Source organism: Eriocheir sinensis, chromosome 20 (genome assembly GCF_024679095.1).
Source record: "Eriocheir sinensis breed Jianghai 21 chromosome 20, ASM2467909v1, whole genome shotgun sequence".
Lineage (NCBI taxonomy): Eukaryota > Metazoa > Arthropoda > Malacostraca > Decapoda > Varunidae > Eriocheir > Eriocheir sinensis.
Window position 1 is genome coordinate 15579358 of NC_066528.1, and position 22586 is coordinate 15601943.

A 22586-nucleotide genomic window follows, 5' to 3' on the forward strand; every position below is an offset into this window, starting at 1 on the left:
GTTGATTAGAAAATATAATATTTCCAAAGCATGAGAACACGGAACTTTGCTTCATAAGATTTATTTGGACACTAAAAATGTAAAATGCAGTCAATGGAAACAAAAAAAAATCATCGAAATGTTAAAATGACAATGTAACAAGATGTAATGTGTGAATTTAATGAGACAAGAGACAATGTTTAAATGGACACCACTGCAACTATCCAGGAGTTGGTACAGCAGGAAACACTTGCTTCTCTCAGCCTGCCGTGAATAATGAGGAAGAAATGTATGAGGTGATGACTTGAAGTGTACAGAGGGTGACTTCATTACGAAAAGGGATCAAGAGCACAGTGGAGATTAATTTCAAGGGAGCCTTTTGGTCATTCCTTAAGCAGCAAAATGAAATGGCACCAAATACTCTCTGGCTCTTTGTCCCTCACTTGTGCACACGTCCATACACATCGGCATAACATGTGGGGCTTGTGTCATGGGCAGCCTCAGGGAGTTGTCACGCTCTTGCAGGTGTTTGGCTGTTGAGTTTTAACGTGGAATGAAGGCGTGTACACTCTCGTTATCATATATAGTCACTGCACGCTACGTTGGTCCAGAAGCCTCGTCCCCTCTCTCACCCTCCCTCCATAGATGCAGTGACATTAACTCCAAGCTCCTGTCATCCAACCAATCAGCTCCTGTAGCTTTGGAGAGGGGGCGGGGCTTCAGGACTGATTTAATGTACAGCGACTATAGTTTAATTTCTTACGGATGCCAGAATTTTAATTTTGTAACCTGTATCATCAGTATTCCTAGGTAACAGACTGTCTTGTATGCCTTGTGTAATGCAGCAAATTAAGGTAACCTGAGAACGATGGTATGAAAAAATTTAGTTCTCATACGTAACATTCCATAAGCAGCGCCAAGAATATAAAAGCTGTGGCAGTAACAGTAATCATCAACTTGTAATGTAAATGTTCCAACGAAGTCCTGAGAATCCATGAGCTACCCTAGCTATTCCCAAGCTTCTTGAATCCCAAAACAGTACTGCCCTTTGGATCAAAATGAAATGAATAACTCAGAGCCTGAATAACTTTCTATACTAGATAACATGATCATGCCAGACGTGAAAATTTTTATAAGTATTAAATGGGGGTATGGAGAATGATTGATGAGTGGACTGAGTGAGCAACAATTAAAACATTTGGCAAGATGCAGGTAATTCAGTGCAGACGGTCACATTAACAGCCAATGTGAATAAGATAAATCAAAATGAATAAACAGAGTGAAAAATGAGCAGACAGACCACAAGAACTTTGGGAAAGGAATAAAAGAACTGGTGAGAACAGTGTGTTAGCTGTTCAGGCAGAGGTGAGGTACTCCTGCCATGGCTCACCCTTGGGGGGACTTGTAGGAAGAAAAATGATTAGGTATAGATGACCAGCCTTCTTCCTGTGTTAACCCGGTAGCAGCGACGGGCCAAATTTGTGGCATTACCGTGTAGCAGCGACGGGCCCAATTTGTGGCATTACCGTGTAGCAGTGACGGGCCCAATTTGTGCCATGATTTAAACCCCCCAAAATAGATGATACATAAAGTTATCACAAATGCTTCGATATATATTATGAAATGGTTTGTGTGAGTGATGATTTTTTTCTCATTTTTCTCGCTTAGATGGACCATTAACCCAGTAGCAGCAGGGATCATGTTTCTTAATGGTCCCTCCAAGCGAGGAAAATGAGAAAAAATCACCCCTCACACAAACCATTTCATAATATATATCAAAGCATTTGTGATCAGTATATGTATCATCTATTTTGGGGGTTTATATCATGGCACAAATTTGGCCTGTCGCTGCTACACGGTAAAGCCACAAATTTGGCCCGTCGCTGCTACCAGGTTAAGAAACATGATCCCTGCTGCTACCGGGTTAAAAGTAAAGAACAGGCATGATTCTTTATCCAGTTAAAAACAACACATTTTACATGACAGGATGATAGTGAAGCTGCAGTGCATTAAGGGAGTTCTGCAGACATAAAGAGTTGTCTCTCTGTTACATCTGCATGACTGCCACTGTTCAACACAAATTGACACAGTACAGAGAAGGGAGCTGGGAAGGACGCTAGCCACCACCACTACACTGACACTTGAAATATTGGTGACTATGACAGACTTATCAGGGATGGGACGAAAATGTTGCTTTGGTGCATTCCCTTTGCCGACAGTGATATGAGTGTGAGGACTTTTGCCTAATGTGCCAGACATAGACATACATGTGCTTACAGTTATCTTAATGATTAGAAAAAATGTTGCAGCAAGTGTGATTAACCTGGTAGCAGCGACAGGCCAAATTTGTGGCTTTACCGTGTACCAGCGACAGGCCACATTTTTGCCATGATATAAACCCCCAAAAATAGATGATGCATAAACTGATCACAAATGCATTGATATATATTATGGAGTAGTTTGCGAGAGTGATGATTTTTTCTCATTTTTCTCGCTTAGAGGGGCCTTTAAGAAACATGGTCCCCGCAGCTACCGGGTTAAAAAAAATAATGTGGATGAAATTTAAAAGTATCCTTCACTTGGCAGCAAAATTTGTACATGGTTTGAAGCCCTTGTCGGGTTTCCTTCAGCAGTCTAGCATGTAAACACAACACAGATGCCTTCATAGGTAAAGGATGAACAAATGCTGACTTGAAGACCCACAGCCCCATCAGTGACCCATCAAAGCCAAAGCAGTTTCTTCATTCCTCGGCTTTTCTCAGATACTTTATAGTTATGTCAAGTGGAGATGTTTAGAAAGATCGTCACCCTCATAAAATAATTGCCTAAGTCATTTTTCAGTGATTTCCAGGTTTTTGTCTGGGGCCAACATCAATTTTTCAGTGATTTCCAGGTTTTTGTCTGGGGCCAACATCAATTTTTCAGTGATTTCCAGGTTTTTGTCTAGGGCCTACATCAATTTTTCAGTGATTTCCAGGTTTTTGTCTGGGGCCTACATCAATTTTTCAGTGATTTCCAGGTTTTTGTCTGGGGCCAACATCAATTTTTCAGTGATTTCCAGGTTTTTGTCTGGGGCCTACATCAATTTCTCAACATGTAACACCCATTTTTGTAAGTTGCCTTCCTCATTCAGGGTTTGAGTGTTCTAGAATTGACCTTTCCATTTCTGCCTAAACCTTAAGCCACATGAGATGATGATGGTTCTGTTCTGATTTCCTGTAAAGTAGAAAATAATGACTTAAGCGCTTTGTTTACGAAGGTGACAATATGATGCGTTGAAACAGTTATCAGTATAATTAGGCCCTTAACAAAAACTACATCAATGGTTCCACCCTTGATGCACATACACAATATAGTAAAATACCTTGACAACTTAATTCAGAACTTTGCCTAAAGGTTTTTTGATCCCACCTCCAAAAGCTCCTTACATTGTCACGGCTGAATTGTTAGAAGGCGGATAAACCACACTTGATGAGAGAAACAGCCTGGATCATCATTAACTTTCAAAGGATAAAGCTCAGCCTGTTGCATAATACATCCTGAAACCACGTGAAAAGGTACGGGTCAAACATTTATTTTTGCGAACAACGTGCCATCACTAACACCTGACCACTGAAAAACTGCTTTTGATAATATGACTAAGGGCTAATTTTCCTTCTCTCAGTCCTTCACCACAACACTACCACTCAGGGACCTAAACTCATCCCTCAAGTGGCCATGGTATACCTATTTCAACAATAATATATGCCTGATTTCTTAAGTGTTGTATCAGTCTTTCTTAACAACAATGTGGGTGATGTCTTTCTTGACCTGGTTTTCAAGGCAAGGTTAGTTGGTTCTGTTAATTTTCTCATATCACTTTTTGCAACTGAGTTTGTAATATGTCAACAACTCTGTGTGAAAATCCAACACTTCCAACTAACTCTGTCCCAAAAATGCAATTAAAAGCCAAACTAGCCACATGGCTTAATAAATACCAACATGACATTAAGAAAATCTGTCATTAGTCTTCTGTAGCGTAAGAAGCAAGGCAGTATAGTTCCATAAGTGTATTTTGATTCAAGTTCGGCAAAATCCGTTGACACAGAGACAACTTCACAGGCTACGAAAGGGTATAAACAACCTTAACATACCAAGACCTTTCTAGTTTCATTGCTTTAGATCAGTGGTTCCCAACCTTTTCAAAGCCACGGACCAGTCGAGCAAGTGAAAAAATTCTGCAGACCAGTGCCATAGGCATAGATCCAATCATACACTTGACATTTATATGGTCCAAATACATATTTAATTTTTTTAGCAATTTAAAATTCAGTGGGACAATCGCTAGCTCCCTCTTGTCTATCCGGCGGGTGCTACACCATACCCTGAACATTTCATTCAATTTTTATTTCATTATAACTACTTATTAGATGAACAAAACAAAGTCACTTGTAAAGAAATTTGGCAGACCAGCAAATCATAAGCCACACACCGGCACCGGTCCGCAGACCAAAGGTTGGGAACCACTGCTCTAGATAACGAAGCCTGTTCATCATCAACCGGAGGTGTTATGTTGTCACTATGTAGCGTTAATGGTTACTGTCACCTACTGATTCCTGATAATAATGGTGACGTGGAGAGAATATAATCATCCAGTTAACTAATAACAGTAACAAAATAAATGACATACGTGGATGTATAGAACATTGATAAGGATGCAGCAGAATGGGTGTGTGGCAGTGTATGAGAAACCCAAGATGAATTTGACTCGTCACTTTGTAAAATTAAATGATTGTACGATGACTTCTGGATCTTGTGTCTTGGACGTGTCTTGGCCCGAAGGTTTCCAGTGATGACACGTTCTTGATCAAACCTTAACATACTATGAGAATCATCAATTGTAAAATATACTATAATTCTTTGTGTATAAAAAGCACGCCATACTTACTAAAATAATACTAACTTTAATTTAATATTAATTTAGACAGATTTGAAGATAAGTGTTATAACCAACAATAACAAGCCTTCAGAAAGCTTTTCACTGAATTATGTTAGTTATAATGATGGAAAACATGACGGAAAAGATGAGACGAAGAGATCTGGAATCTTAAAACTCCGTGGACAAATATAATTATGTGCGGCACTCCCAAGACAGACAAGAAAACAGTACTGAACACGTTTAGACAAACAAAATGGTATGGGTGTTTAACGATAAAAGCATTGCCAACTAAGGGCAAAGGCATGTCACAAACCTTAGGGAGAAAGAAATACCTGTACAATAGCTTACAGTAGGAGGCACCCCCTTAGCCAGGCCTTTCATGGCATTGCAAACGAGGGACCCGGAGACACAGAGGGAGTGAGAGGTGAGTTTCCTGTGTTTAGACCACAACCATTGAGTTACAGAGGTGAATAACTGTGTTCCTCCTTCAGGGCTGCTGCTGCTGGTGTTCAATGTCCCTGCTGCTGCTCCTCTGGCCCTGATGTGAGGATCTGTGGCGCTGCAGAATGACACACATGATCAGCATACCAGCTCATGACAGGTAATGTGCACACACACACATATGCATGTTTTAAAAGTTTACTGAAGATATTTTCACCAGTGTAGAATAATACAATTTTATGTGCCCTACACTGGGAAAAAACTAGATTTGTACAGTTGCCAAAAAAAGTATCGAACACCCATGGGCCAGTGTGTTGTGTTGGTTAGGAGGCCACCACTGGGTTGACTCTAGCTGTTGGTGTCCACCGAACCAACACAACACCACGTCATCAGTTTTCACTCAAATTCTAGTCAATCAGCCCACGGGTGTTAAATACTTTTTTGCGACTGTAATTTCTTACTACACATATTATTCTCTTTACAGGCAGCAAGAATCTGTATGCTGCAATAATTCACAAGGAGGTACACACGTCACACAAGGCAATGCATGTGGCCGCCTCACCTCAGCCTACAGCTTTTCACTGACAATGGATGGGAAGGGACCGTCCGTCCACGTTATTAGCTGGTGCTCCGGCAGCTGTGTGGCAGCGAGGTGGTCCATCAGCAGCGTCTGGGAGAAGTTGTAGTGGTTGTGGCTGCTCTCCTGCTCATGGGGGGCATCTCCAAACTGCCGGTACAGGTCTAGTACGGGGGGAAGGAGAGATGAGGAGTGAGGAAATGTACTGCAGTTAGTTTTTGTGAATGTAGATGGTATATTATCAGTTCTTTAAAAGTAAAGTTTGAGGCATAAGCTTTAGCTACTATAGTCCGTTCACCAGAAGTGTGTGTTATCGCATTCAGCATAGCAGCAGCCACATGTCTGATTTCATGGGTACTGTGTGTATGCCCCTGTATCGCACAAGTTAGTGTCATTAATATGCAAGCAGCAATAACAAATACCATCAATTATAGTCGATTTTGAGTTAGAAAAATATTAGTAATGTCGCAAATAGCTGTTTTATTAATATAAAGCCTGCTAATTTTCTCAGTGGTGGACAGCTTCAAGGCTGTTTAATGATCATAATCAGCAATCTTGTAAATTAACAAACCAGCTATTTGTGACATTACTCATATTTTTAACTCATAATCGACTATAATTGACGGTATTTGTTATTGCTGCTGCATATTATTGACAATGACGACTGTTTACTATACATAGGCTGGTATACAGTATCCACGAAATCGGACACACCACGTGGCTGCAGGCTGCCGTTGCGCGGTAATGCTCACTTCAGACTTGGGTGAACCGACTATAGTGGCCTAAAGGCTCATCTCGATCTCGTTGGCCCTTGAGCCTGTGGAGTGTGTGAACCCATCACCCTGGGACACAGGGCGAGTGTGGCATCCGGGTTACCATAGTTTACCTTCTCCAAGTTTCCCCAGGTACCCACATATATCAGCCAGCCCAAAAAGGAAGATGAACAGCTGGGTGGGCTGCATTCTGACTGCCTGGGCCGGGATTCAAACCTGAGCCTGCAGATTTGTAGCTAGGCATGCTAACCACGAAGGCACTAATTTTAAAAGTGGTGATACAGCTTACAGTGCTTAATTATTTACAGTCAATTTATTTTGCAGATCGACAGATAGATGGACAGACACACACACACACACCTTTGAGTATTGCCGATGACCAGAGTTGGAGGTGAAGGTCGGGAATCTTTGAAGCGAGCTGCATGGCCGGCGTCACCATGTTGAGCGCCTCCCGCGGGTTGCCCAGCGCCAGGAAGATGTGTCCCAGCAGCACCAAGGAGCAGGAGGTGAGGCGATTAAGGTCTTCTGCATTGGCCATCTTGAGGGACTCTCTTAGAAATCGCCTGTAAAGAATGGGATTATGTAGGTTATTACTTTCCATAGCTGATTAAGAACTTCTATAAAAATAAAACTCCTTTCATATGAGTAAAGAAGTACGGTAAACCCTCGATATAACGGACCCACTTATAACAGATTTCGGATGTAACGGACTTTCGGCATCAACGGACTAAGTTCCCCTCAATTAGTCCGCTATACTGAGGGTTTACTGTAATGAACCCTGTCGTTATGACCACAAACAGGGACCCATTTCTGATTCTTCCATTAAAACCATTCCTTCCAATCATGAGATATTCTACACCATTGCAACATTCCCACAGAGCATTGGGGCTTAATATACTGAACTCTAGAGAATCAAAAAGATCCACTGCACCCACTTCCCGTCGTTGTGTCTGTTGGTGAAGAAGGCGTGGAGTCCCTGCACATAGAAGGAGGCGGCTCGGAGGCTCTGAGATTGTGTGGGGAGGGTGTCGGGGTTGATCCGGTCCATGATGGCAGCAAAGTCCCTCTCCCTCTGACACCTCAGGTACACCACGGCCAGATTGAGGTTGGCGAAGATCCACAAGTCATGGTTACTTGACGTCTGAGGAGAGATATTGCACTTACTCTTCCTCACGTTAATGGAGGTATGATGATAATTTTGGAAGCTATGAGAAGGCCATGTATTTTCCTTCTCTTTGTATGTCATTTTCTAATCTTGCTTCCATTCCTTGTATGTTCCCATCCTCATCCTCTTCCATACTGCAGTAAGCTAATTTGCCACATGGAGTTTAAGTTTGAGTGTTCATACTCAATAACCACACACTAAACAATAGTGCATGTTTTGTCTTGCAAATAGAGAATCCACAAAAATGTAGAAAACTTCAAATGGTACTGTCTATTTTATATTCAACTCTCTTGCTTGCCTCAACCTTTAGTCTTTTTATTACTGAAGTACAAAAATATCTTGCAGCCAGAAACAAGCGTCCCCTTGGAGTAATGCAAGAAAGAATGATGATGGTGAGTCACAGAACACTGGAGCAAAGGAGGGAGAACAGACTCACCCTGAGTGCTGCATTGAACTGGACTTCTGCAGCTGTGGAGAGGTTCATGCTCATGGCGTACACCGCTAGCAGTGTGTGCAGCTGAGCACGATGGGCCTGGAGGTGACATAGGACGTAATTAGCAAGAATGACGTACTCTGATATTCTAGAAAGACTGTTTTCTGTATTTGCTTAACCCTCTCCCGTTCTGTATTTGCTTAACCCTCTCCCGTTCTGTATTTGCTTAACCCTCTCCCGTTCTGTATTTGCTTAACCCTCTCCCGTTCTGTATTTGCTTAACCCTCTCCCGTTCTGTATTTGCTTAACCCTCTCCCGTTCTGTATTTGCTTAACCCTCTCCCGTTCTGTATTTCCTTAACCCTCTCCCGTTCTGATGACATCTTTCATGGTCATGGGACTTTTTGACACAAAATTCCCCTGAGGCCCCCTTAGTGCATTTTGGGGGAAATCTGAGAATGTTCAAATCTCCAAATAGTTAACCTGTGAATATGAGGGGACAGTGTACATAATTATAACACAATGTGGTGCTAGTCAGACCAAGCCTTGGTCTTGGTCACCTGGCGTAGGCTAGGTTGCAGAGTGACATACAGTTGGACAAAATGGCGTTCACAGAACAAATTTTTACTCTAAATCAGTGGCCCTGGCCTGCGTCATTAATAGGCGCACCTAACATCACCATAGCCGATCCAGGATGTTTCCTAATTTAAAGGAGGTAATGTTATAATTATATTTTGTAAAGAATCCTTTTACCTAAAACTAACTGAAATTATGAGTATTCTTTTTCTTGAACGCAACATTGAATAAATAACAGAACAATAATATGAAAATACGTATAGCCACCGTTGCCATATATATCTATATATCTATATATATCTATATATATCTATATATATATATATATATATATATATATATATATATATATATATATATATATATATATATAGATAGATAGAAACGGACCACAAAAACGTCAAAACCCTAAAATAACAATAAACACATGCAGTGCATGCGTGCAGACAGCCCCAGCCGCACGCCGGGCCCGAACAGCTGACGGGCGGCTGATGACGGTGATGATATATTTCATGGAGGCAAAACTTACATTACCAGTTTCATTTTTACTAGTGACACGAATTTGTGACTGCTCATCATAATAGAATTTGTGACTGCTCATCATAATAGAATTTCACTCAAATAAGTGAATCAGACACCGCAGAAATAAGCACATACTTTGATCTGACTCTAGAATGTCTCATGGAGCATTAATAAATAAAAACATAATATCCGGATAGGCTACTCTTTAGGCCGCTTCCGCCTACAGCTGCCCAAAAAAGTCCCTCCGCCAAGTTTGTACCCCACATTTGGTGATGTTGGGTGCACCTACTGGTTAGTTTTTGACACAAACTTAACATCATGCCTTAAAATGGCTAAGAATACCATAAAACAGCGTAAAACTGGCGTGTACGCCTCAGACATACTACCACACCACCGTTGGCACTTGTCGTTAATTAACTGAGTGTTCATCACTCAAAAGTGACTGTGAACTGGAAGCTGGCAAGCAAACACTGGTAACAGCACTGCTTGGCGGTGAAACTTAGAGACTCGTTTCCTTGGGGAAACACGTTTCCTAGAATCAGAGTCTAAGTAGAATGTCAGCTGGCTGTACCAGTGGCTGTGTCTGCTCCTACCCTTCCTTGGCACACACCTGCAGCTGCCTGGTGTCGTCCTGGAGGAGGCGGCACACCTTGGCTATCTCCTTGATGGCCTGTGCCTTGGAGCCCATGATGAGGTGACACATAATGCTGTGCTCCAGAAGCAGCAGCTGCAGGGAACTCAGGATGCTGGTGTTCTCCTCCGCTGAAACACACACACAAACTGGTAGTCTCTCTTCTCTCTTTCATTTATATTTGTAACTCTTTCTCACCAATGATCTTATTCACACTGTCTGCTTTGCTTGCATGTAGTAAGAGTGACTAAAAGGAATAGGGGTGAGGACTGGCAACACGTCCCTTCATGTGATTTCACAAAACTACAGGAAGACAGCAAAGCCACAAAGTCTGAAAAGTGAAAACTAAAACTGTGTTGAAATGTATGAACACTTTTTTTCTCACTTCATTTTCTCAGGACAATCAGGCATAATTTGAACTGATGTAAGACACTGATAAGTAATCTGTTGCAATGTAGCTGCCCAGCACACTACATCTGCCTGCTAGCTTCACTGGTGAGTGTTGAGAGGGAACATCAGTGTATCTTTTGGGGAACGTCAGGGCCGTGTATTGATGAAAATTAGTGCACAAAAAAAGTGTAAAATAAATTGCTAATATCAGAGGCTCATGCGAGTTTCAAGATTTTTGAGAAAGGGTTGCGGGTGCAAGAACGTTGGGCACCACTGTGTTATAGTTGGCACTGGCAGCCTGCAGCCCCATGGCGTGTCTGGTTGCTTGGATAATATATGATGGGTTAACAATAGGAAAGTCATTATTGTCAATAATATGCAAGCAACAGTAACAAATACTGTCAATTATAGCCAATTATGAGTTAAGAATTATTGGTACTGTTGCAGACAGCACCAAGGCTGTTTAATTATTATAATTAGCGATCTTGTAAATGAACAAAACAGCTATATGTGACTACTATTAATTTTTAACTTAAAATTGATTATAACTGTTATTGTTGCCAGCACATTATTGATAAACATGTGTCTGACTGTTTCCTCTAAGTAGGCTATCATATATTATCCACGAAATCAGACACGCCGCGTGACAGTAGGTTGCCAGCGCATGATAATGTACGCCTTGACATGGGTGAACCAACTACAGTACCTTACACTGACTTGTAATGAATTAATTATCAATCTTATGAGTCAACAGAGATGCATACCAGAAAGGCAGGAAGAGTTGAGTAGTGGCTGGTGTTTTGGTGTGGCAGTGTTCTGTGGTGCATCTTGTGGTGGGGCAAGACTGTGATGCAAAGGTTGTGTGTGGTGGGTGGCTTGGCCGTGTGTTGTAATGCCAAGCCACAGGAAGATTCAGTGATGTAGTGTGGTGGTGTGGCAGTGCCCTGTGTAAAGAAGAGTGTGTGTGGTGGATGCAGAGTTGTGTGGTAGGAGGTTTGTGGTGCACTTTGAATGGGTTAGTCAGGTGCATAATGAAGCTGGTACAGGTTGAAAGGACAGGGCAGGGAAGGTAAAAAATAAGGGTTAGTTGCACATTCAGATGCAGTCTATCACGCTGCCTGTGCCGTGCTATCAACCAAAAAATCTAATCCATCATTTGGTACATGTAAGATTATATACTTTCTTTCAATGGTATGCTTACCATTTTCCTATTAAAATATACATGTTTTGTGGGCATTCTATATACAACCATAAGTACAGTAGTGGTTAAGAAATGCCCAGCCAAAACTCAGGTGCCTTAAATACCAAAAAATACTGCAGTTATTTTCATGTTGAACTGTTAACTGCGAATTTCCAACAAGAAAACCTCACTAAGCTACAGAAATGGATAAAGAGTGGCTGCTACAATTCAATGAAGAAAAATGTAAAGTCCTGCACCTTGGGAGGGGATATCCAGCTTACCACTACCACATGGGAAACACTCCACTATCCACCACAGAGCCAGAGAAAGACCTGGGAGTATATGTTACCAGGCTACCAGTGAAGGCCAAATACATGCCAATCACAGCGGATGGGTTAAGTGCTGGATTTGTCACGGGAATAATTATCAGTTTAAGGATCCGTAAATAAATTTGGAGAATGATTCTATTGTTTGCTTCCCCACCACCTGAGAAACGCACACCTTGTCCTGGCGGATGGAGGTGGAGAGGAGTGTGTGGCCTCGTCTACTGCTCCTATATCTACAGTACTATGTGAAACCAGTGTAATTAGAACAAAGTACTCAAGTCTAAAAATATCTTGTACGATTCTTTAACCCTTAGACCGCAGTGGAACTATATATGGATGGTTAAGAATTTAGTCAGTCAGTTTTGTATGGCAGAAATATAACAACACTTCCAGATTGCGGTAGTATCTATGTATAGACTATAGTTAAAACATCTATTATGCGGCAGAGCTATATTTATGCTACGGTCCTAAAGTCGGCAGTGACTATATATAGACGATTCATTTTGCATGGAGCTACACTTCAAATACTGCCACCATCTAAGGGTTGAAAACAAATTAAATTCCACATAAAAAAGTATCTTGTAAACTTTAAAAAAAAACATGAGAACAAATTAAATTCCTTGTGATCCTTTAAACACACTCAACTGCGATTTCACCTTCTCTTCTCCATCACTAAATCATAAATCTCTTGCTAAATCAGCTTCCTCGAGGTTGGGCGTTCTGTATCGTCTCCGCCAGTTCTTCTCCCTCGCGCAGTTGCTATCTATATACATGGGCCTTGTCCGCCCTTGTATGGAGTATGCATCTCACGTGTGGGGGGCTCCACTCACACAGCTCTTCTGGACAGAGTGGAGTCTAAAGCTCTTCATCTCATCAGCTCTCCTCCTCCTACTGATAGCCTTCTACCTCTTAAATTCCACCGCGATGTTGCTTCTCTTTCTATCTTCTATCGATATTTCCACGCTGACTGCTCTTCTGAACTTGCTAACTGCATGTCTCCCCCCCTCTCGCGGCCCCGCTGCACACGACTTTCTACTCATGCTCATCCCTATACTGTCCAAACCCCTTATGCAAGAGTTAACCAGCATCTTCACTCTTTCATCCCTCACACTGGTAAACTCTGGAACAACCTTCCTTCATCTGTATTTCCTCCTGCCTACGACTTGAACTGTTTCAAGAGGAGGGTATCAGGACACCTCTCCTCCCGAAATTGATCTTTCTTTCGGCCACCTCTTTTAATTCTTTTTTGGGAGCAGCGAGTAGCGGGCTTTTTTTATTATCGTTTTCTTTTTTTGTGCCCTTGAGCTGCCTCCTTTGTTGTAAAAAAAACCCACATACAAGAGAGAGCGTATTACTAACCTTTAAGCTTGTCTATCTGCAGCAGTGCCTTGTCTGTGTACTTCTGAGCCTTCTCCATGTACCCCGCCTGCATGGAGTGCATGACGGATACGAGGTACACCAACACACACAGCTGCTCGCGGGGAAGCCAGGCAAACATCTCGCTGCTGCTGCTGGGAATCACTTCTGTGTGGGGGGAGGGAGGGGGTGAGCAGTGTTAACCCGGTAGCAGCAGGGATCATGTTTCTTAATGGTCCCTCTAAGCGAGAAAAATGAGAAAAAATCATCACACAAACCATTTCATAATATATATCAAAGAATTTGTGATCAGTTTATGTATCATCTATTTTTTGGGGTTTAAATCATGGTGCAAATTTGGCCCGACGCTGCTATACGGTAAAGCCACAAATTTGGCCCGTCACTGCTACACGGTAAAGCCACAAATTTGGCCCGTCGCTGCTACACGGTAAAGCCACAAATTTGGCCCGTCGCTGCTACACGGTAAAGCCACAAATTTGGCCCGTCGCTGCTACACGGTAAAGCCACAAATTTGGCCCGACGCTGCTACACGGTAAAGCCACAAATTTGGCCCGTCGCTGCTACCGGGTTAATGGAGGAGAAACCGTCGGGAAAACCAAAACCTTGCATTGCTGCCGCTGGGAAATGTCCAATTGGCTAGATGATTAATTGATGGTGGTGGATTGGGAGGCAGAATTTTATTTATTTATTTATTTATTTTTTTACATCAGAGACAGGTCAAGGGCAACAAAAAATGTGAAAAAAAAGAGCCCGCTACTCGCCACTCCCATAATAAGACAAAAGCAAAGAGTAGCCAAAAGAGAGGTCAATTTTGGGTGGAGAGGTGTCTTGATAGTGGAAGGACAAGGGAACATGAGCATAAATTGAGGGAAACAAGATACAGAAAGGATGTAAAGGAGTCTGCCTTCCCCAAATGAATCACTTAGAATAGTCAGCACATACAGATAATTAGAACTAAGAACACTAAGACCAGCTGAAAGACTGAGGAAGACCTGGAGATGGTGTGTGGAGGACATGAGAAGGGTGAATGCCAAGGAAGAGAGAGTATGATAGTCAAAAGTGGGAGACTCATAGCCCATCCAACCCCATAAGGATGTTCAACGAAAAGAAGTCATGAATTCAAAGCAGCGTCCTGTAAACGGTGTGTGGAGGAAGACACAAGAAGGATGAACGCCAGGGAGGAGAGAGTACATGATCATCAAGAGTGGGAGAGACTTATAGCCCGTCCAACCCCATAAGGGAAAATAAGGACATTAAATAAAAAGAAGTCATGGATTCAAAACAAAGTTGGATGAAAGGAGATATGGTGACAGGACAACATGGTCTCAGCTTGAATAATGTATAAGATAGCTGGGTAAAAACACACACACACACACACACACACACACACACACACACACACACCTTGTTCCGAGAGTTGGGTGATGTTCTGGATAGACTGTTGCAGCTGTTTGAGTGCCGGCTTCACACTCTTCACCTGTCCGCTGTTCAGGTTGTGGCACACCAGCAACACTAAATAGAACACCTGAGGGCAAATACACTGATTAGTTTCACGTCACTTATGTAAATTTGTTGCACTACGATGTGTATTTGACGACATTTGAACATTTTTTAACTACCTACGTTGTTGTTTTATATGTTTTTTTTAAATAGTACAGTAGAGTATGATACAGCAAATGGATGTTTCTAGGAGTATCGCTGTAATGAATGTTTCTTACTGATAAAAGGAAGATGCTATAGCCTACACCAAGCAGCGATGCCAGATTGTCATACTCAGCCTCTTCTATTTACTGATTTCTGACTAAAAAACTGTCTCTTCCACCCCAATAACTAGATTAATTTATAGTTTTCGTTCAAATGGTTAATTATTGATGTCTTTTTGCAACAGTCGTGTCAAAGAACGGTAAATGCAATCTGGCACCACTGACGCCAGGGAGTGCAGGTGATACTTTGATGCATTTCTTGACAACTTACTATACTTTATTTTCACTCGATGGCAAAGGAGGCAGGTCAAGGGCAAGGCAAGGTAAGAAACACACGCAGCACACAAATCCTACAAAGGGAAATGCCTGAAAAGAGTTATCAGTATTGGCTAGAGAGGTTTTGATGCTCCTCTCTTGAAAGGACTTACTACCGGTACGTCTCAGGAAGGAGGATATGCAAACGGAAGGACGAAAGTTAAGGAGCACAGGTGATGCTTTTGATACTTTGATGTGTTTCTTGACAACTACTATACTATATTTTCATTCTATGGCAAAGGAGGCAGGTGATACTTTAAGCCTTGAGGTATTTCTTGAGTCACCCTTGTATCCCTTGACAGACCGACACACCACCGTGCCACATTATCGTACTCAGAGCCTCATATTTACCGGTTTCTGAGCTATAGCTATTGCCAAAAAAAACTAATTAACCATTTTATCGAGACTCATGACCCATCCACGCCCACGAGGGAACACAGGGACGCTAAACAAGATGACAGACAATGATCATTCACATGGTTTCCTATACAGCATCTTACCCTGAGGTGCTCCTTCTGCCCCTGCGCCCCGTTGTACTGCTCCACACTCTGGTTGGCCTGGTTCAAGAGGGTCTGGATCTCTACCGCCCCTCGGCCCTCCAGCAGCATCACCTGTTGAGTTGGAAGGCGCATGAGGAGGAGGAACGTGAGCAGCCACTTAATAAAGATATGTATGAATGTACAGCCCCAGCAAAAGAGGTACAGCACAACAAGACCTGGGAGTGTTAGAAATAGAGGGATTAGTTGGGATTGAGCAAGACTGAGGAGGATCATCGCAAGTCCAACCCCCAAAGGTAGAGTAGCTAAGGGTTTCTATGACCAGACTCAAGTGAGAGATCGAAATAAGTCTTTGTGGTTTATTAACTATATCAAAAAACATGATGAGCTTTGACTGAGAGGGTGACTATAACCAAATAAGATTCTGTTACAAATTTCTTTTATTTTTGCAGCAGGAGACCAACCATAAGAGGGGAATGAATTATAAAATGTGCCACCAAATTTTGCCAGGAAAGACAGAGGGATAATTCCACAACTGATAGTAATAATAATAATAATAATAACACATACATATATAGATTAGATACAAGTAGACAGACAAACAGAGGTAGACAGATAAGGGAAACTACAGAGGAAAAGCAAACAGACAGATATAGAGAGATAAGGAATAAACAAGAAAAGAAAGAGATAGTGATAGACAGGATAATAATAATAATAATAATAATAATAATAATAATAATAATAATAATAATAATGATGACAAACCTTCACGATCACCCCACAACACTTCCTTACCATAATCTTACTGAGGAGGAAGAGTATCTGGTTGTAGGCGATGCCCTGGATGAGGCAGTACTCCAGGCCCTTCTGCAGCAGACTCCCGGCAGAGGCGTAGTCCATCTCCGTGACTCCAAGTTGCTGCGAAGAAGGAAGCACTTAACCATCGAAAGTCAGGCAGAAATACTGATACGAATGAGAATGCAAAGTAACAACAACGATTAGCACTAAAACCCTTGTCTGAGAAACTAATATATAGACAACAACTGATATAAAAAGACCATGGGAAATTTGTTCACCAGACACTGTGATGAAATTATGAGGAATAGGAAACATTTACGCTGAAAATGGAAACTGGAGACACAAGACAGACACTAATAAAAATGCTTTGAAGAGGCCTACATCCCACAGTGGAGTGACGCAGGGTGACAGTAACGATAATCACTGAAACAACTCACAGCCATTTGGAAGATGAGCCTGCAGTGCCAGAAAACACTCTGCCGCGAGAGCTCGATGGCACGCTGCAGCACAGACTTGGCATTTGCAGCGCTGCCGGTCTGCTCGTACAGCTTGGCCAGCTCGCTCGCCGCCTCAAAGCGCACATCATCAAACCCAACAATGCTCATGGAGAGAGACCACTGGCGGGAGGGAACAGGAGCATTAGTGACAACAGGGCAATGAAAACACAAGGAACATTACTGACAAAATGAAAATAAAAATAAGACCACGATAAAATGATAATCTCAATAATATAATGACAACACAAACTCTGTAATCATGTTTGCTGCTGTTCTATACGCTTTTACCACGACCACAATAACCCGGACCCCAGTGAAACCGTATTATGAGGATCAAGTGGAGCTCCAGAGGGCAGCGTAAGCCAAGCAAGAATGGAACCACTATAAAATACGTGCCAGTGTCCCTAACAGGCTGGGGCTAACTACAGGCTCCATCAAGAAAGACCACCGGCACTTTAAGCTAAATGTAAAATAAACAAATAAAAAAGAAATGCTGATGTAGCGATAATGTCTCCTGGATTTGGGTTTATTCGGTAAAATTTCAGAAGTACGCTCACCGCCCTCCACTGACAACCAACAGCTCATTGCAAAACATATCACTGTGGTCGGTATGAAACGACACTTTCAGCTCCCACATCAACTATTTCTAAAGGTCAAAGAGGGGGTCAATCAGGTTGTAATGAGTGTTTCTTTAGGTTCATGGTACAGAGGAAGGGTCACACTACCACCAGGTGCCCAAAACTCCTTCGAAAGCTTTGGCAAATATGTGAACTTGGGCGATGAAATGTTTTAAAATACGACACTGTACTCTATCATAAACAATTAAATCTAACCAAATTAAATCAAATCTAATCTAACTAAATCTAATGAAATCTAACCGAACCTAATCTGACTAAATATAACAAAACCTAACCCAACCTAAACTAAATCTAATGAAATCTAACCTAACCCAATCTAACAAAATCAAACCTAACCCAATCTAACTAAATCAAACCTTACCTAATCTTACTAAATCAAACCTAACCCAATCTAACTAAATCTAGCAAAACCTAACCTAACCTGACCCAACTACCCAGCCTAATCTAACATGTCCTGTGCCCCGGCGCCAAAATGCAGTAAACAGAAATATATCCCTCAATACTCAATCTCCCGGACCACAGTTTAAGAAATCAATGTCCTTCGAATGAGTGATTAGTGACGGAAAAGAGTATGGCAGTGAGTGTTGTATGTGCGCCATTTCATAATATATATCAACGCATTTGTGATCGGTTTATGCATATCGGTAATCTATTTTGGGGGGTTTGTATCATGGTAAAAATTTGGCCCGTCGCTGGTACACGGTAAAGCCACAAATTTGGCCTGTCACTGGTACACGGTAAAGCCACGAATTTGGCCCGTCGCTGTACACGGTAAAGCCACAAATTTGGCCCGTCGCTGGTACACGGTAAAGCCACAAATTTGGCCCGTCGCTGGTACACGGTAAAGCCACAAATTTGGCCCGTCGCTGGTACACGGTAAAGCCACAAATTTGGCTCGTCGCTGGTACACGGTAAAGCCACAAATTTGGCCCGTCGCTGGTACACGGTTAAGCCACAAATTTGGCCCGTCGCTGGTACACGGTAAAGCCACAAATTTGGCCCGTCGCTGGTACACGGTTAAGCCACAAATTTGGCCCATCACTGGTACACGGTTAAGCCACAAATATGGCCCGTCGCTGGTACACGGTTAAGCCACAAATTTGGCCCGTCGCTGGTACACGGGTTAAGAAAAACTTCCGAATGAATAATTGGTGACGGAAAAGAATGTGGCAGTGAGTGTTGTATGTGCGCTGAGTACCACATAGAGTATATAGGTGTCCTCTCCAGTGAGACGGGTGTATTTCTGGGATAGCCAATACCTTTATTTTATATACGGTATCTTTTCATAATTTCTAGGTCTCAAGATTTCATTGGTATTTTTTTCAGCTTGATCATTTCCCCCTTCCTTCTTTTATGTTACCTTCTATTTCCTCCCTTTTCCTTCCCCTTCCTCCCTTTTTCCTTACTTAACCTCCGTATTTCATTCCCTCTTCCTCCCTTTCCTCCATTTTTTCTTTCTTAACTTCCCTTTTTCCTTCCCTTCCTCAATTTTTCCTTCTCTTTCCTCTCTTTTTTTCCTTCTTTTTCCTTATTAACCTCCCTTTTTCATTCCCTCTTCCTCCTTTTCCTTCCCTCTCCTCCCTTTATTGCTCCACTACCTCCCTTTCCTTCTGTTGTGCCTTCCTTTCTCTCATCTTTTGCCCCCCCCGCCCCAAGACTCACCGCCTGCTGCAGATGGTCCCGCGCCAGCTGTGTGTTGGTGGTATGCTGCGTCAACAGGGTGGCCAGCTGGAGGTGGGTGCGTGCCTCCACCTTGGGGGGTGGCCGAAAGGTCAGAACGGCCTGGAGACACTGGACGCAGCTCTTGATGTTAGCCGGCTCCTGCGTCCTGAAGCGCTCAGCCAAGGCAAGGAGGGAGAGGTAGCAGGCATCTTGTGGGTTGGCCATGAGTGGAGGTGGTGGTGGTGCGGGTGGTGCGGGTGAACTTGAAGCCTCGGGTCACACCAGTACGAGCTGCCGCATCACTCCCGTACTATTCCTCGGACTAGTGCGCCGCCGAGAGTTCTTTTGTGGCGCTGTGTTCATTAGGGTCTCGTCACCGCGCCCCTGTTGCCGAGTCTCATTGCTGCTCGATGATGTGGTTTAGTCCATTAGCTTTCCTTTTAACTGTCTCACTCATCCCTAGAACAAACAGGAAGGAGGGAATGAAACAAAGGGTGAAGGAATGAAACAGGGGGAGAAAGAATGAAACAATGAAACAGAGGGAGAAGGAATGACACAGAGGGAGGATATGGGAGAGGAAAAGGATAAACGAGAAGGAATGGAGAGAAAGGGAAAGAGGGAGGGAAAAAGAGGGAGGGGAAAAAAGGTGGAAGAACAGGCTAAATGAGATGGAGTAGGGAAAAAGGAGAGGAAAGGGAGGGAAAAGGAGGAGGTAATGGGGGAAGAAAAAGCTAAAACAGGGAGAAAAGGAGAGGAAGGAAACAGGGGGAGGAAGAGGGAGGAGGAAAAGATGGAGGAAAAGACAAAAAACGCAAAATGAAGAAAATAAGAAACGAGATGAAATGGAGAAAAGAAAAAGGGAGAGGAGGAGGAAATGGAGATAAGGAAAAGGAGGAGGAAAGGGAGAGAAAGAAGAGGAAACAAGGGAGGAAAGGGAAGGAAAGAGGAAACGAGGGAGGAAAAGGAAAAGGAGGACGAAAGGGAGGGAAAAAGGAGAAAACGAGGGAGAAAAAAGAAAGGGAGGGAAAGGAGGAAATGTGGGAGGAAAAGGAGAAAAAGAGGGAGGAAAAAGAAAAAAAGGAGGAAAGGGAGGAACCGAGGGAGGAAAAGGAGGGAAAAAGAAGAAAACGAGGGAGGAAAAGGAGGAAAGAGAGGGAAAGAGGAACCGAGGGAGGAAAAGGAAAAAAGGAAGAAAGAAAGGAAAAGGAGGAAAAGAGGGAGAGGAGAAAACGGGGGAGGAAAAGACAAAAAAAAAAAAACAAGAAGAAACGAAGAAAACAACAAGACACACACACGAACACACGAACACACACAGAGCTGGGCGTAACGTCAAAGCCTTTCGTTAATCCCTTTTCTCCCCTCACAGGCGGATTTACGCTCAAGTTCCTCTATTTCACTGCATCCACGCCATCTTTCCCTCTCTCCCTGCGTTATTTTCCCTCCACTCCGCGCCCCGGGAGAGGAAATATGGAGGAAAAGTGGAGGAAAGATGTCCAGGCTTCCTCTCTTCCCTCCCACAAAAGGTAAACACTGGTGCTGTGAGGGACCCCGAGTGTAACCTTCCCTTCACCTGCTGACCTTTAATGCATCTCAAAGACCATTTTTTTTAGTCTATCGGTGTTTAAACTGGCGATAAAAAAATAGCATACGTTCTCGTGATTTTATGATGGCTGATTGACTGTTTATTGTTGCAAGCAAAACAACAAGTGGGGCTCCCGTGGTCCAGTGGTAGAGTCTCTGCCTTGTGCTTCGGCGGGGTGCTGGAGCGTGGGTTCGAGACCGGCCTATGTCTTATTGGATTATGTTCTGTTGTTTGATGAGCTTGGATAGGCTGGCGCATTGGTTGCTGAGACCTTTCGGTTCTTTGCCTGACGGTTTACTCAAGCATGGCTCATAGGGAAAGGTCATCCAGGTAAGAAATCTAGGTAAGAAAAATCCCTACCCCCAGGCCGTACATATTATAGATAGCACAATGAGATGGAAAAAATGTACAATTCTAGGGGCCAGCCACAAGGGACTGCACACAAAAAATATAGTGGCAAATGTAGCCAACTCACTCAGTGTAAGAGATTGCAATCAAAGGGCAAATACAGGCCATGATATATGTTACATAGCTATTGACATACATATGTAGGGAAGACATGAAGCTAAAGAGATACAATGGTAGATGGCAGGCACAAGGGACTGCACGATAATTTCGGGTAATGCGTGGATAACTTGAGCCAGGGTAGCCGAGGTATTGGCCGCGCGCAGCCTTTTGCAGGTTGAGCAGGGGCCGGGTTCATCAAGCCACTACAAGGCCGGTCGTTGGTAAGTCTTTTAGTAAATCTGTCCTCTACGAATGATCCTTGAGTTTAGGCCGCTCCGATGACGATGAATGAAGTATACTGGCCTGGTCGACACTTCTTTCATTGGCATTGGAGTCACCTTAAGATCAAGCGCGTTCCTAGATGATGGAGTTACTAGAAGACTTGCCAACAACAGGGTCTCGTAAGTGGTTTGATGGCTAGCAGGCGAGTCATCAGCAGGAGCAGAAATTGCCTGCCCCCCGATGAGCACTCGCACACTCTAAAATCTCTCACGTGATAAATCATGATTCACTGTGCCTATATTCTATTAGATATTGATCCCAAGTGTTTATGCTAACATTTTTCATGTGAATTAGTGAGAAACACTCTACCATTCAGTTATTACAAGCTAAATACTCGCAACTAAGCTAGCTTACACCATTCTCGCATTTTGTTCTACTTTCCTGCCGCATGTAATATAGCTTGACTCATTTTTCCAATAGATTCCACGAAGACTAATATTTAATCTGGCAAGTACCGAACATAGGTAATCTAGTCAGTAGAACTCGTGGTAAAGAGATATTAAAAGGCCGAAACCCGCGCTCCTGCGGCAGCTTGCTGAGGTAGGGTGAAGGCACCGGCCCGTGGGCCTGGCTTACAGGTTTGGCCACAGAAAAAGTGAGTTCGAGGCAGTGGTATCAGTTATATTGCTACCACACTGATAGGCCTAAGTGCTTGTCAACGCGTTCACATAGAACCCGAGGGTCATATTCTTAAACATTTAGGCGTCCAAGTAAATATATCTGACACGGTTTTCGTAGGAGTTTTGGGCATTTCCACGGGTAGTTTGATGACCCTTCTTCTGTAGGCTGCCGCGAACCTAAGAACACACTCATCAGAA

At 43.0% G+C, this 22586-nt stretch overlaps 1 protein-coding gene across 8 annotated transcripts; it reads right to left on the reverse strand.

Moving 5' to 3' along the window:
- Positions 1-2535: 2535 nt before the first annotated feature.
- On the reverse strand, positions 2536-20923 carry LOC127001249 (MAU2 chromatid cohesion factor homolog). 8 transcript variants are annotated; one of them, XM_050865554.1, is made up of 13 exons: positions 20774-20923; positions 19398-19856; positions 17038-17217; positions 16598-16720; positions 15806-15916; positions 14692-14812; positions 13270-13434; positions 9994-10145; positions 8290-8385; positions 7624-7829; positions 7049-7251; positions 5901-6079; positions 2536-5456 (listed from the first exon to the last, which is right to left on the reverse strand). In XM_050865554.1, the coding sequence occupies exons 2-12, from the start codon at positions 19620-19622 to the stop codon at positions 5907-5909; spliced, it is 1755 nt and encodes a 584-aa protein (XP_050721511.1). In that variant the 5' UTR covers positions 19623-19856; positions 20774-20923; the 3' UTR covers positions 2536-5456; positions 5901-5906. The 8 variants fall into 8 exon arrangements, with proteins under 8 accessions (XP_050721511.1, XP_050721510.1, XP_050721507.1 ...); XM_050865553.1 differs by having other exon boundaries at positions 20762-20923; XM_050865550.1 differs by having other exon boundaries at positions 20711-20923.
- Between the last annotated feature and the right edge of the window lie 1663 nt (positions 20924-22586).

Coding starts and splice junctions, on each gene's coding strand:
- LOC127001249 (XM_050865554.1), bottom strand. CDS start 19,622: ATGGCCAACCCACAAGATGCCTGCTACCTCTCCCTCCTTGCCTTGGCT. Junction 16,721..17,037: donor GGCTCATCTTCCAAATGGCT/GTGAGTTGTTTC, acceptor CCTTCTTCGCAG/CAACTTGGAGTCACGGAGAT. Junction 7,830..8,289: donor AGTTCAATGCAGCACTCAGG/GTGAGTCTGTTC, acceptor ATCTCTCCTCAG/ACGTCAAGTAACCATGACTT.